This window comes from Cryptotermes secundus, unplaced genomic scaffold (genome assembly GCF_002891405.2).
Source record: "Cryptotermes secundus unplaced genomic scaffold, Csec_1.0 scaffold1044, whole genome shotgun sequence".
NCBI lineage: Eukaryota > Metazoa > Arthropoda > Insecta > Blattodea > Kalotermitidae > Cryptotermes > Cryptotermes secundus.
Genome location: NW_019738363.1, coordinates 837,351 through 852,786, shown reverse-complemented (window position 1 = coordinate 852,786; position 15,436 = coordinate 837,351). Strand labels below are relative to the sequence as shown.

General features: G+C 42.6%; 1 protein-coding gene and 1 non-coding gene across 2 annotated transcripts in view; one reads left to right on the top strand and one right to left on the bottom strand.

Moving 5' to 3' along the window:
- LOC111870963 (ABC transporter G family member 20) overlaps positions 1-3,619 on the bottom strand; it is a gene marked incomplete in the record, with an annotated part of 56,529 nt that extends 52,910 nt beyond the window's left edge. The window contains 1 exon segment of the mRNA XM_033754058.1: positions 3,515-3,619. Within this exon segment, the coding sequence (XP_033609949.1) occupies positions 3,515-3,528 (14 nt within the window).
- Positions 3,620-10,648: 7,029 nt separating this feature from the next.
- On the top strand, positions 10,649-10,721 carry Trnav-aac. The gene has a single exon. It is a non-coding gene; the product is annotated as a tRNA-Val (tRNA).
- The last annotated feature ends 4,715 nt before the right edge of the window (positions 10,722-15,436 follow it).

Genomic DNA, 15,436 nt, shown 5'->3' with positions numbered 1-15,436 from the left:
AAGGAGAAACAGCTTCCACTATATAATAACGCACATGACTTCACATTTAAAGAAGGCACGTATCTTCATATCATCTGGAATGCAACAGCTTGTAGCCCGGTGAGAGTCAGGAGTTTTTTCGGACGAATGTAAAGTTTATTGCCTTAGTAGAGAAACATCCATGCCTCGAGTGGGATTCGAACCCACAATCCAAGTGTTGGAGCGGGCAAAGACAGTTCATGCCTTAGACCGTGCAGCAGCTGTGATCGGCTGTTAATGTTTATTATGAGGGAAGAATTCAGTTCACACCGTGGAACCCTTCGTAGGGCCCTTTGGCGCACTATACTGAGTGACTGCCTATGTAGTACCTCAACTTAAGCCAGTAGTTTCTTTGCATATTTCTCCGTATCAGTATTCTTTAATCTTTCTATTTTTCGATGCTGTGCGCAGAATGGTCAGCTGACAGCGTCAATAAATAGCCAAGTAACCAACCAGGAAGCATAGCCGACCTGCCAGCCAACAATCCGTCACTAAGCAACGCACATTTTAGGGAAAAATGACAGAGGAAGAGAATATTTTCTAAGACAGTTGCCTTTGTGTCGTGTTATTTATCAGGTGTTACCAGATTATGTGTACAAGTTTCAGGAAGTTCGTGAGTGCCTTAGGTCAGTGTTTCTCAATCGCCGGACCTTCGTCTAAACAAAAATAAACTCCGTGGCATGTAGTCCGCAAGCGAACTATACCGACCGAGCGACCGCCGCTTGTCGGCGAAGTTAGTGCCAACGTTTGCGGATAGAGGGTGTCACGTGGTCAGAGCAACGGTTCCCCACGGCCGTTAATTTCGATTTTCTGGACGGCGATCTACGTCTTATAAAAAAATAATTTACCGGACCGCAGTCTCACGAAGGTTGTTTACCTTGAAAAATCCATAGCCTTAAATTATTAATCACACCCGCGTTATGAATTTCCTTTAGCATAACATTAAGCACTGCTGTAAAAGTATACCCCATGTCATATTTGTTTGTCAACCAATATATGGAACGATCCGGACTTGTATTCGAATATCATTGGTTCGAGTCTCAGCCGGAGAATTTTATACCCTTATATATATTTTTTGTTGAGAAATAATTTCGCCCTATTATATAATTCCGCAATAGTGCCTTGAAATAAGTCACTACCACTTCCTCAATTTCCTCTTTCACTTCATACTATGTAATGATAATTTCACTCTGCTTGTCTCTAAACAACACTGGGAGTCGACGCTATACCGTCTCGACACTCACAGCGTCGTTAAATGCTCAACCAATAAACTTCAGATCTTGATACGGTTTTGCTAAATAGCCCTCTTTCCAAACATGAATAGTTTAGTTCCTACCTCGCAGACAAAATAGGTACCGCTTGGCTTACGAACCGAATCGAGATTTTACTTGAAAGTATTATACTAGTAATTAGCCTTAATGTCAACTTTAGCGGATAGAGGGTGTCACCACAGCTGTTAATTTCGGTTTTATAGACCGGAGCCTTTATTTCCTTGATATATTTCCTCAATTATCCTCACGAGGCTGAGGAGACCACGTTCCAGACCCACTACTTCTCAGAACATCTGGTAGCGCCGGGAATCGAACCCGGTCCTATGGATCTATAGCCAAGAACTCTGACCACTAGACCACATAGTTGGCACTAACTTCGCCGACAAGCGGCGGTCGCTTGGTCGGTATAGTTCGCTTGCGGACTAAAACCACGGAGTTTCTTTTTTTATTATCCTTAATACACTGTGAGTTCTGAGAGAAAATTCCTGATCTACAGTAGGGTCTACACATCGGTACCAGGTGCTCAGAAATGGTCCAGTCCTGCCTCAGCCAGTTGCAGTTCCCGGGTGTTCGCCTCTTGTGGCAGCAGAGAGCACTTCATCGGCAGCGGAAGGACTGTGCGTGTGCATCACGGCACTGCCTTAAGATAGGCCACGACCAATGCATGTTGCATCTCCCAGATTCTTCGTTCGTATTCATCGTAGCGCATGCGCTTAGTAATTCGGAATTGCGTCACATTATCAACGGATATGACGTCGTAAAATAACCAAATAACTATATAGTAATTATTGATTCTATCCTGAAGATGGTGACAGCATATTCCTCCGAAACATTCGTTACTACATACGAGACTAAAAGGTATCATAATCCAGGAGTCCAAAATATATACTAATTAAGAGATGTCTGACGTTCCTTCATATTCGAGGGGAGGTGTCGCGTTCGATTTTCACCTCGGAGACCGACTAACTCTCCAGAAAATTTTCGTGACTGATACTAACAGGATAGGACCATAATACAGATCATGACCGCGTCTCTCCGCATCCTTTCGTATTCATATTTCGCAATCATCAAATCATCCAACCTTATAACTGGTCTGCCCTATGCCAGCTTTTTTGTTAACGGGTGGAACGCGCCCCTCTTATGGCACGCGAGAGATCTCAAAAGTCACAACTTCCACTGATTATTAGCGTAATAGTAAAGTATACACAAATGTACAGATACAATTCTTGGAAAATGGTAACCTTTGTTTCTGCTGCAGTCTGACAAAAACACCCGTGGAGACTCAAGAACCAAAAGGCTGAGAATCACTGGCCTCTATGGCTCAGTTCGCTTTGAGACAGGGAATCTGCCCTCCGGTACTATTAAACGGAACATGCATACCACAAGAGGAATCACTCAAATACCTGGGTCTTCACCTGGACAGGCGGTTGACCTGGCGCACACATATTCTCGCCAAAAGAAAACAATTGGACATCAAATTTAGTCAGATGCATTGGCTAATTGGCAGAAAGTCAGAACCCTCTACCGAAAATAAACTCCTAGTTTACAAGACAATACTGAAGCCTATTGGGACTTATGGCGCACCATTATGGGGAACTGCAAGTACATCCAGCATAGAAATGTTGCAGATATTCCAAAATAAAATACTTCGCGCCATAGTCAGTGCACCGCGGTACGTCCCAAACAGATTGCTACATGCCGATCTAGGCATAGCCGCAGTAAGGGAAGAAACAACAAACATCAGCCGTAAATATAAAGACAAAATCACAGTACACCCAAATAAATTGGCAACCATATTATTAAAATGAGGCAGACGAGCCTAGAAGACTGAAAAGGCATAAGCCAACCGACCTAACGACGCGCTTCACATAAATGCAATACATACAATAACAAAGTTACACTCGAAATAGATTTCCAGAGAATGCTCACTGGAGCATTACTCTCCCCGACATGGTCTTTCTTAGTATTTAAGCTTTAGATTAAGTATCACATAAGATGTAGTTATAGTCCTTAATATGGACTGATTGTACAAATACATGGAGATATACAAAAAATATATAGCTCAGAATGCACCGTCAAATAATCCAATAATTAATCACTAATACTTTGCGTTTTACCCTGAATATAAGTTGTTCGGTAGGTCAAGAGATTCTATATTGCTAAGGACCGTGGAAGCGACATTACTCTGTTTCTGCCAGGGTGTAAGACAAAACTCAGTTACTCACGCGTTTCGCCTCATGACACAGGCCTGTGCCCCCCGCTAACCAAGAAGCGACTGAGCTGCGAAACGTGCTGAGCGGATGTGTACGTAAACTGTGCGTGCATTGTTACTTCGCTCTGCTACAAGATCTTGTGGTATTATACCAACAGCATACCAAATTATAGCCAGCCAAGGTCAACTGCTGAATTCTGCAGTATTCGGCTATAATTTCTTCTTTTCTTCTCATGCCTCTGTTCGACATTAGTTTCGCTCCCTTGTTACTTTTCTACGTATTTTTCGTCTTCCATATTTTTTACATGATCGCCTTTCTTATCGATTAATAGTGCGCAGGCGCGTTATCAGACAGAAAATGATACCACTATTGCTTCCTTGGGAGTAAGAAGCTTTGTTCCTTAAATATACCTTTTAGCTTTTTATATTGCGGAATTTTCAATTCCAGGCATCCACTTACTCTTAATCGATATTACTGCAAGTTTCTTTTTTTGCTGGAAGAAAGGTATACATATTCAATTTAAGTTGGTTGAAGCACTATGCTACAAGTCGGAAGGTCGCGGATTCAATTCCCAGTTAGTTCATTGGGCTTTTAGTTTATCTAATCATTCCAGCCGCACTATGGCTCTGGAGTAGACTCAACCTCATACAGAAATGAGTACCAAGAATCTTCCTGGGGGGCTGGGGGGCTGGGGGGCAAAGGACGTCCGGCGCGTAAGGCTGACAACCTCACCGCCATCTGTGAGCCGATTGTCTAGAGAAAATGTGGGAGCCTCGACGGTTCACAAACCTATGGCCCTCCACAGCTATGTTCTCTGTACGTGTGTCTATATCGGGAAATGAACACTGCTATATTATCACGTTCGGAAATGTATGCATGGCCCAATAATTTTGGGAAATTCTCTCCCTCTTGTTTATTGCCTCGAAACCTGCAATATGTATGGTAGAAAATATAATGGGCATAAAATGTGTTTCAGTTCTCTCTAAAATATTTGTTTGGAATTTTGTTCTTGTAATTATTAAGCGACATACGCTCGGCGTCCGTTCAGAAACTTGTATACCTTGACGTAAAGAGCAGTTGCACGGCTTAAAGGTCACTACCCGGACTATCTCAGGGTTGCATGCGAACCAAGCGGCATGTGTTTACGGTACGCTGCTGGTTTGACAACATCCAGTTAGTATAAGAGTGCAAAACTAGGAGTGGCCGTCTGGACACGGAAATCGATCGCTGCATTAGCCTTCCACATATCTAAAACTTGAAGGCTCTGAATTTCTCATTTTTGGGTTATTGTAGGGAAGAAATATGTCGCGTTAACCAGGTCATTAAGTAGCGAACAGTCTTCTGTTTCAGTGTCTATACTTTATCTCTAATATATATTACGCGGAGGGTGTATCTGTTTATTATTTATATATTTACACACCGTTGATCCTATTTTGACCAATAAGATCTAAAAGTTTGTGACGATAGTATATTGCTACAAGTTTTTGGACATTATCCATAGTCTTGTCTATTTCCTAAAAACCGTCCTGTTTCTTATTTAAAACACAACGTTTCGGAGACTGGATTCTGTCCCCGTCCTTCTAAAACCTACTCAGTTGGGTTCAATAGATAGAGCTAGCCCCTATCTCCGGAGGCTAATATCCAAAAATATAATACTTCTATTTTGACCAAATTTGGCATTGCCTGTAGGAAAGAATTTTAAACTGCGAAAGCAGCGGGATTGTGATAACAGCGAGATCAGGATCGTTGGATGGTGGCTGCATGATAGATTTCAACGTTTGTGAAAGGAAGGTATCCTGACACAAATTTGGGCAATGCGTTACAAACAGTTTCCTTCAAGGCTCTGACTGTAGTACACTGATTGCATGATGACTGTTGGCAAACGAACACAAGGTTGCCCCATGCCAGAGTCGTTGCGGTACTTTGAAGACCGTCACAAAGGACGTCCCAGTTCAGTGGTTCCTCTTCTAGATGCTGCCGATTGAGACCTCTGCCTGGAGACCGACAACTCTAACAGAAGTGTCTGGCGGTTTCCTTATCCCTCCACGCAAATACCGCGTGGTACACTGCCTTGCATTTAGCCCTTCACTAGGCGTCCTACATTCTACCCTATATCACTTTATTTATGGATATTTATGTATAGATCATTTTAAAGAACCGTTTTTATATATGTAGGCACTGTGGTACAGGATGAAATCGTTGAATTCTCCACTTGACCTAATCCTTCCAGCCGCACTATGGCCCTGGGGTCGACTCAGAAACAGAAATGAGTGCCAAGCACCTTCCTGGGAGTAAAGGACGGACAGTACGTAAGACTGACAACCTCACCGCCATCTGTGAGTCGATTGTCTAGAAAATGTGGGAGCCTCGACGTCTCAGAACCCTATGGGCCTCCACGGCCTGTTACAGGGTTAACTTTAGCATTATATGACACAGAACTGTAGAATTATTAGTGAACAACGCACTGGAAATGGTTTCGAAGGAAACCATCACGCCTAATTTCGAAGCAATATCCGGATATACGTTTGCTGTACGGACTAAGGACAGCTATGTAAATCCTATGTCAAGATAGCCGATGCCTTGTTCGAGGTCTGAATCTGCGACCTGCCAAATGCACGTCGGAAACGTTAGTCCTGCAGTTTCAGGTAACTTGTTCGGTCAGACCGTCGTTAAGTAAATTGAAAATATGATGTAAATAGAAGTTAATAATAAAGTTGCTAATTTCTACTGCGCTTTTATATAATTGTAATGAGAGATTGTATAGTTCAGCGTCACAAGCCAGAAAGTGAGCCTGTTTCATCCAATTATTTCGTCAGCCTAGAAAGTTGTACTCGGATAGAACAGAAACCTGTATATTGGTTTTGTCGAGGGAGAGTTTGAAGTTCGATCAAGGCGTCATTTGCATATCGCATTACAAAAACACGCGTTTAGCAGGGTAGGGCAAGTTTCGATGAAGGTTATGTTGAGCAAATGTAAGTGCGGGGCGTATTAACTAAAGCAACACCGGCATTTTAATTGAAATAGAAAGGAAAAGAAAAATATTTTAATGTTATACTTAAAAAATATATAAAGTCTCCAAAATGGCCGGCCATAAAGAAGTTCTCCTATACAGAAATGCTGTAAGGTTTTGAGTTTATTGCTCATACGAAATAAGAGTATAACTTTTAAAACGTGATCGAAGTTACGGCAGTGCATGCAACCTTGCACGTAACCTCAATATGCAGTAATAAGACAGACTTGTTATTTATTATCTCTTATTGTTTGTTTAAAAGAGGTTACATAAGAGATTTTCAGCAGTTGCATTCGTGCTGCCATGCTGAAACCAGCAATCCCTTTCATATTATCCCAACAAAAAAAAAACCGTGACTTTAGTCAAGCGAACTATACCGACCGATAGACCGCCGCTTGTCGGCGAAGTTAGTGCCAACTTTACCGGATAGAGGATGTCGCGTGGTCAGCGCAACGAATCCCCACGGCCGTTAGTTTCGGTTTTCTAGACTTGAGGCGCCATGTCCTTGAAATAGCTCCTCTATTATCTTCACGAGGCTTAGTGGACCCCGTTCCACAACCACTACTTCTCAGAAAATCTGGTAGCGCCGGGAAGCGAACCCAGGGACTCTGACCACTAGACCACACAGACGATCTGGAACACACATCATACTCCATATAGATAAAGATGAATGTCTTGCTGAAACGTCGTTGCCATCTATATCGGGTTACATGTAGGAATGGTCGCTGTTATTTTATCCTTCCGTGCCAGTTCTAACCACATTTTCAGGAACGACTGCTCTATGGTGTTAGTGGGAGTCTGCGACGTTTATTAATAACATCAGTCGGATTTGCCATCTGAGAAGTGAATTGAATCAGAAGACTCTACTGGGGTTTCTAATTCCCTCTGTCCTAAAAGCAATGGTTCCCCCAGTCGCATTCGAAATATTACGCACCACACATCAGTGTTTAATTGATACAGGGTGTTTTTGTTTTGTGTGTGGGTTTGCAGCACTTCACTGTCATCTCTTTTGAGTGTTTACCCAACCACTGGAGTGGAACGGCGCATGCGTAGGTGAAAGGGAATAGTAAATACCTCTATAATGAATTAGCGAATCAGTGAAAGAAATTAAGTGCGAATCCGAACAGTATTTTAATCGTCATGCAGTTCTTATGTAATAAATTCTCAACTGTCCCTGCCTTCAACACAAAGATAAATACGGCATTCAGTAAGGAAATCAGTCCATCATCTGCTTTTGCAGATTCGGTCCTCTGACCTATGCAAATTCAGAATTAACTTCCAAAAATATAGGTTCTTAGAGTTTGTAACGATGGCATATTGATATATTTATTGATTCGTTGGGCATTATTCATCGTCCTGCTTTTTATTTGAAAAAGCAACGTTTCGGACACTAAACTCCATCTCCGTCATCACGAAAGGCCTACTCAGTCGTGCGCAATCGATAGAGCACCCAAAGAACATTTGGAACACGAATACGATATCCTAAACGGAAAGTCTGAAGCACGCTGTTACGTGAAAGAATCATCGAATCATTTTCCTTTTGACGAGGACATCATTACATGCAATTCCTGGACATGTTGGAAAATTCCTCATTACTCATTCAATCATTCATTCATTCTTCAATGGCTGTACATCCCTTTGTCGGGCCCTGGCCTTTTCTTCAGTTGCGTAATCTCATTTACACGACGGCAGGCCTCCTTGGACGAGTGATCAGCCCGTCGCAAGGCCTCTACCTACACACAGGACGACACAAACACAGAATAAAGTACACACAGACATCCATGCCTTCAGTAGGATTCGAAAGCACGATCCCAGCATTCGAACAACCGAAGGCAGTTCATGCCTTGGACGGCGCGGCCGTTCTTTGGTTGTAGGCCCTGTAATTTGCCTAATGAACAGGAGATTTCTTGCTAACTCGGCAGGTATTGTGTAAGGTATTGAATTATATTGTTCAGTTATAATGGAAGATATTCAAAGTAGCTACATTATGCATATGGGTCCTTGGGATTTTTCTTCTGTTTCACTCACATAATCTTGGAATCCTGTTATGTAACACCAATTGTTATCTCTTCGTTGGGTAAGCTCTTTGTAAAGAGTACTGTATTTTGACATGTAAAGTTATGTAGTGTCATAAAAGTTTACCCAAGTTTCCCTCGGAGGAAAGTACAGTCCATGAATTCAGGTTCGTAGAGTTAGGTGACCAAGCAAGTAGACACGTGCAGAACGCTGCTACCTCGTTCGATTCTTGTTGACGCTGACGGGGAATTGCATGCAAACAAATGTGAGAAACTGGTCTCGTTCACATATGCAGCTTCTATAGCAAATGGTTCCTCCCCCTCCTATTCTTCTTCTTCTTCTTCTTCTTCTTATTCTTCTTCTTCTCCTCCTCCTCCTTCTTCGCTCATCATTATTTATTATTATTAATAACATATCCGGTCTAAAAACCGAAATTAACGGCTGTAGGGATTCGTTGCGCTGACCACGCGACACCCACTATCTGCTAAAGTTGGCACTATCTTCGCCGACAAGGGGCGGTCGCTCGGTCGGTATAGTTCGCTTGCGGACTAAAACCACGGAGTTAGTGTTTTATTATTATTATAATTCAAAGAGGATGAGGTGGGCAGGGCATGTAGAACGAATGGGGAGAAGAGGAATGCATATAGGATATTGGTAAGAAAGAGACCACTGGTAACACCAAGGGGTAGGTGGGTGGACAATATTAGAATGGATCTTAGAGAGATAAGATGGGGTGGTATTGATTGGATTGATCTGGCTCAGGATAGGGACCAGCGGAGGGCTCTTGTGAACACGGTAATGAAACTTCGGGTTTCATAAAATGCTGGGAAGCTCTTGAGTAGCTGCAGAATTTTCGGCTCCTCAAGAAGGGCTCAGCTCCATGAGTAGGTAAGTAAGTAACTAAATGAAATAACAATAAAGTTTGTTCCAAATTCACATACTCATTCCGTCTTTTTGCAAAATTTCCCTAGGTGTCAGTATTCTTTTAGTTTATGTTGTAGACTCTCTTCCGGTATTCTTTCATCAGTCTTTCTATCGACATGATTTATCGTATTTGTCCTTGCATTTGATTTTGTGCTGGCTCCGTTTTCAGTTGTCTCCTAATGTCTTCGTTTAATAAACACAAGAGAATGTGTGTGAGTTTTTGTGTTAACGCTGTAACTCCAAACCGAAGCACACGAAGAGCTGACACTTGCATACATAGTTCAGTAAACATGAATACTATGCGATTGTGAGGCACTAGCGTACCCGGGTCAGTTCTTCATGGAACCAAATGACTTTTATGAGGCCCCCTTAAATAAAGCTTTACATTTCATTCGAAGTGTAGGATTAATAAAGGGTTAAGCCAAGGAGGAAGCACAATAGATCATTGAAGGTCGCAGTGCGAGGGCCGGATTTTATGACCCACTCCTTACACCCATACATAAAGAATGTGTCGTGTTTGCCCATGTTGTATGGGAGACCAAAGAAAGTTCCTATAATATTAGAATTATATCATCTAAAAATTAATTTCTATAATCATAGAAAAGGTAACAGTCCGTGAAAGCCCATAGCGTTGCGAGACGTCGAGGCTCCCACATTTTCTGTAGACTGTCGACTCACAGACGGCGCTAAGGTTGTTAGCCTTACACGCCCGCCCCCTTTACCCCCAGCAAGATTCCTGGTACTCATTTCTGTTACAGGCTGAGTCGACGCACAAAAATAAATTAATAAAGAATTCCTGGGAAAGCTGTCTCTGTTGAATTACACGACTTCTAATTGCGTTTCTTCAGAATCTGGCGTTCCTGCGGTTAATGTGTGGGATACAGCAGAAATTCACGTATACGATTATCATTTCAGTGCGCTGTGGTCTGTCGAAATGGGGACCGCTAACTTAACCTCGGCAAGGCAGTGTCTTTGCGTTGCTAAGATTAGAAATTATATTGGATTTTAGGTCCTCAAGGCGCTAACGATAAAGACTAGGGTTTCTGCTTGTTTCCTGCTTGTCCTACTCTTCATCCCTGAAGATGGAGGTGATACTTTACTGAAATGTGTAAAATGTGAGGTTTTCTCTGTGAAACGAACGGTATTTGAATTGTGAGATATATATTACTGATTGCTACAGAAACAAGATTTCGCTTGTTTCCGTGGTGTAGTGGTTATCACATCCGCCTAACACGCGGAAGGTCCCCGGTTCGATCCCGGGCGGAAACACTTTTTTTTTTATTCTTCTTTATATTTCTTCATTTTGCGCGAGGTTGCTAGCTGTGGTTATCAAGTAAGTTGGCACGCAATCTGTTATTAAAAATGTCAGTCTGTGATTTCTGAGAGTTTGCTTGTCATGAAAATCGGCTGACTACATGCAGCTCTTGTCTCAAGACGGGAAGGATCTCTTTCTCATGTGATCAATATAACAAATAATATGAAGCCTTAGAAAAACTGCTGCACATGTACCGAACTGTGTTTATTTCCGTCGGATCAACTATACTACACATTAATCTTCTACTATACCGAGTGTCCGGATGAAAGATGTCCAAAATAAAAAAATGTATATCTCGGAAACTAATTATCATACACGTATCCTGATTATGTCAACAGAAAGGAAAACTCTGGAAGTTTATTTTCATGCCCCGCTTATGCGCAAGCGCCGCCACACTTCTGCCATCATGTTAGGAATCACCTGGACAGAGAAATTGCTAGGAGATGATGGATCGACAGAGGTGAACCAATTGCTTGGCCTCCTAGGTCGCCAGATTTACCGCCAGTGGATTTTTTTCTTGTGGGTTATGTGAAGAACATTGTCTACCGGGTTAAGATCAAAGACCTTCAACACCTGAAAGCCCGCATAAGGGACGCTGTGGCTATTGTAACACCAAACATGCTTCAAGCCTGGATATGTGTCGGGCCACCAAGCGAGCCCACGCTGAAATATACTGAGAAAGTTATATACTCAGGAAAAGTTTTGACAGTTTCCTTTTGTAATGGTGTAACCCATAAATGTGTATAATAAATGCTTTCTGAGATATATTGTAATTATTTTATTTTGAATACATTTCATCCGGATATCCGATATGTTTCGGACTTTCGGCCATCTTAACAGTAAGTAGATTCACAACTGGCCCAGCCTCCCACCCTATCGCATTGGCCAGTGTTGCAGTGGGTATATTTGTGTTGTCGGTTTGGTACATCGGAGTGTAATTCTACCATGTACATATAAGATCTAAAAGATTGTGATCATGGCATATTGCTACAAGAATTATGTTCTTGGACATTATCCATCGTCTTGTCTATTTTCTAAAAAACTGTCCTGTTTCTTTTTTAAAAACACGACGTTTCATACGTGGCATAGGTGCACGGAGATAGGGGCCAACTGAGTAGGTTTCATCGGAGAACTGGGACAGAATCCAGTCTCCGAAACGTCGTGTTTTTTAAAAAAAGAAACAGGACGGTTTTTAGAAAATAGACAAGACGATGGATAATGTTCAAAAACACAATACTTGTAGGTACCATGTACATCTTTGTTACAATGTGTTTTGTTGTCCAAATTATTAAAATCTTGAATTCTGAAATTCTTCTATCGTAAATATTTTGTTCTTTCCTTTTGGTTTTATATTGTTTTGGTGTTTTGTAGAAGCAGATGTTTCTCACAGGTGTCTTATGTGTACCACTTATGCCATGGTGAAGATTGTCGTTTTGTTTTTCGTAGCTGAGTTCTGTTTTAGGATGTGGAATTATTTTTGATTGTGATTTGAAACGTGAAATATGTTATTAGTGTATATGTATCTGGTATCTTGTTCTTGAACTTTATTTGTATGTGCGTGTTTGTTCGTACCTTGTCGTCTTGATTTTTGATTTTGTGGTTTGAGTTTGTGTTCTGGTGGTGGACTGGACATAGGCTATAGTCCGCTATTGCTGAAAGATGGCCACGAATTCATTAGTGAGTTCGGCGTCAGATGTCAGGGCTCTGTCTTTGTAGATGCTTTCGTGTTTCTTTTGAGAATGTCGAGGGCATGTGAAATTCCGACATTCGCCGCATTTTGAACGTTTACCAAAATAGGCCCTTTCTATTAGATGCAGGGGAGGTTCTTGCACTGTGGGCCACAGTTTACCTCTGGTCACCCATTTTATCTGTCTGGATATTCATTGTGCAAATTGCGCTTTGTTACTGCTGAAATTTTACGAGGAACATGTTTTAATCTGGTCATCATTTATGGAGCCACAGCCGAGAATGGCGATTATTGTGTCTGGAATGTGACGCCGTGTAGTTTGGTATCAACGGTTCACCACTCGCATTAGTTTGCTTTTAGTTCCAAACCTTGTCTTCCTCTCCATATACCACTGATCGAATTCTCCCGCTCTGCTTTTTCTTCTACCCTGAAGATAGAGGCACAAGTTCTCTCAGAAACAATAGTACATGTGCCGGATGGGCATTGCCTAGGCCTTTTCTGCATTTACAATTATTTTCCACAAAAAGTTAGTGCATATATATACTAAATTGCACTGGCATGCTGTAGCGTAGTTGGCTGGGGCACTATTCTACAGTCCGGAAGGTCGCGGGTTCGATTCCCGATGCGTTCACTGGACTTTCCTTTCAGCCGCATTATGGCCCTGGAGCCGACTCGGCCTCTAACAGAAATGAGTACCAGGAATCTTCCTAGGGGTAAAGGGCGGCCGCCGTGTAAGGCTGACAACCTTACCTCCATCTGTCAGCCGATTGTCTAGAAAATGCAGGAGCCTCGATGTCTCGCAACCATATGGACCTTCAAGGCCTGTTACAGGGATACCTTTACCTTTTTCTTTACCCTTATTCTAAACTACACTGCATTACATAGCAGAAGTAATATTTATGTATTTTGTTTGAGGTCCGCACACTGGTGACTAGGAACAGTTAATAGCTTCTGAGATACAAGGCTGTCTAGTCTGGTGAAAGTGAACAGACGTTTCGGAGGAACATATCGCCTCCACCATCAGAGTCGTGGATTAAGTCAAGCAAGAAACCAGCTCTGCTTGCTGATTCTTGCATGCTGTTCTTGATTGGTTTATTCTTCGACCTCAAAGATGGAGGTGATATGTTCCGCTGAAACGTCGGTTAACTTTTAACTGACTACATGGCGTTATATCCCAGGAGACAGAACTCTTCAACAGTCTTCATGGTTACTGCCATGAGGGCATCAAATTTCACAATTTTTCAATTTGTTGCGCGCTCTGGGTCTAAATTGTACTGTGAGTGATACGTTTTATGAAGGGCATAAGATGTAATCAAAATTAATCGATTCCCCGATCCCACTGTCATCCCACCTCTCTCTCGCTCTCTCACTTTCTGCCCGGAGAAGAATTTCTGGAGTTTCGACTATAGATGGCAGTCTGTGCTATGACTGGTCTGCCATCTGGGTGCCCTAGTATGGTGGTAGTAAACGTGTCAGTTCTGCCATCTACCTCTGAATTTATGTACTATTTGTCCTCGTCTCTCTGCACACTAAGATAAAGTGGCTCTGGGGCGGGTTTTCTCATAGTACTTCGGTTTCCCCTACCAATTTTCATTCCCCCAAATTCTCCATGATCAAAATCACACGGGGCAGGTACAATAGGCCAATCAGTGGCCGCCGTGCCGAGTGGACCCAGTTGGACTCCATCCCCCCACCAAGCTAAGGAAAAACAAAGTTAAGGTAGGTTTTCAGGTTCTCAGGGCGATGGTTATGGAGAGCATTGTTTTCTGAGATATGTCCGTGTAGTCCGTTGAAAGTTAACCGACGCTTCAGAGAAACGCGGCTTTCCACCTGCTTCCACGCTGGTTTCTTGCCCTGCTTATTATGCCCTGAAGCGGGCGGCGATATTTTCCTCCGAAACGTCGGTTGACTTTCAACGGTCTACACGGCTTTTTAGCCCAGAAGATGGTACTCCTGATCACTGTATAAAGATCAGTAGTGTTTAAAGAACACTCTTCTGCCCGAATGCTCCAGTACGATCAGTAAAAATAAAGTAAGACGCCTTAAACGTAAGTTTGGAGGTAATTTTCTGGCTATCCCCTTCTACGGAAGGGTTCCCTGCAAGATAAGAGGTTTTCCTTTTGTTCCTCTTTACGGCGTCTGGACCACCTCTGAGGTCTAGGTAGCCTCCCATCTAAAGGATTAGTACAGGTTCTTTCCCCTGAGGTAAAGCTGCCAGAGCTTGAAGGTGCCGAGAAAAGAATGCGTGGAGATATACTTCTACTCCTCTCTGCGCCTTCATACTCATAGAATGGTGGTGAATTAGGCACAGGGATAAGTCGCTACTTTCACTGATAGAGCAAACAATGAACCTTGATATGAACCTCAAATCTGAAAATCATTTTTACTAGCGCTCTGTGCTACCCATCTTGCTTCGCATCCGGAAAGTCAAAAATCCTTCGACAGAATTTTGACTGCCTTTCATGTTCGTAATTTTCCGACATGGTCCGATCTAGTTTGTTAATCTTTATGAGAATATTTTAATCTGGTAGGCCTTATTTAAAGACGCTGTCAGTAACTATGATCGCCTCTGTGGTCTAGTGGTCAGAGTTCCTGGCTACAGATCCAGAGGTCCGGGTTCGATGCCCGGCGCTGCCAGATTTTCTGAGAAGTTGTGGGTCTAAAACGGGGTCCACTCAGCCTCGTGAAGATAATTGAGGAGCTACTTGAATGGAAAAGTAGCGGCTCCGGTCTAGAAAACCAAGTTTAACAGCCGTGGGGTTTCGTTGCGCTGACCACGTGACACACTCCATACGCAAAAGTTGGCATTAAATTCGCCGACAAGCGGCGGTCGCTCAGTCGGTGTAGCTCGCTTGCGGACTACAGGCCCCGGAGTCAGTAATTGTGGTTATAGTCCTACAGGGTCAAATGTCATCATAATTGAATAATAAATTGAAAGAAATTTGAAAGGAGGCGGTGGTTGCCTGATTTGAGACTCTGTCC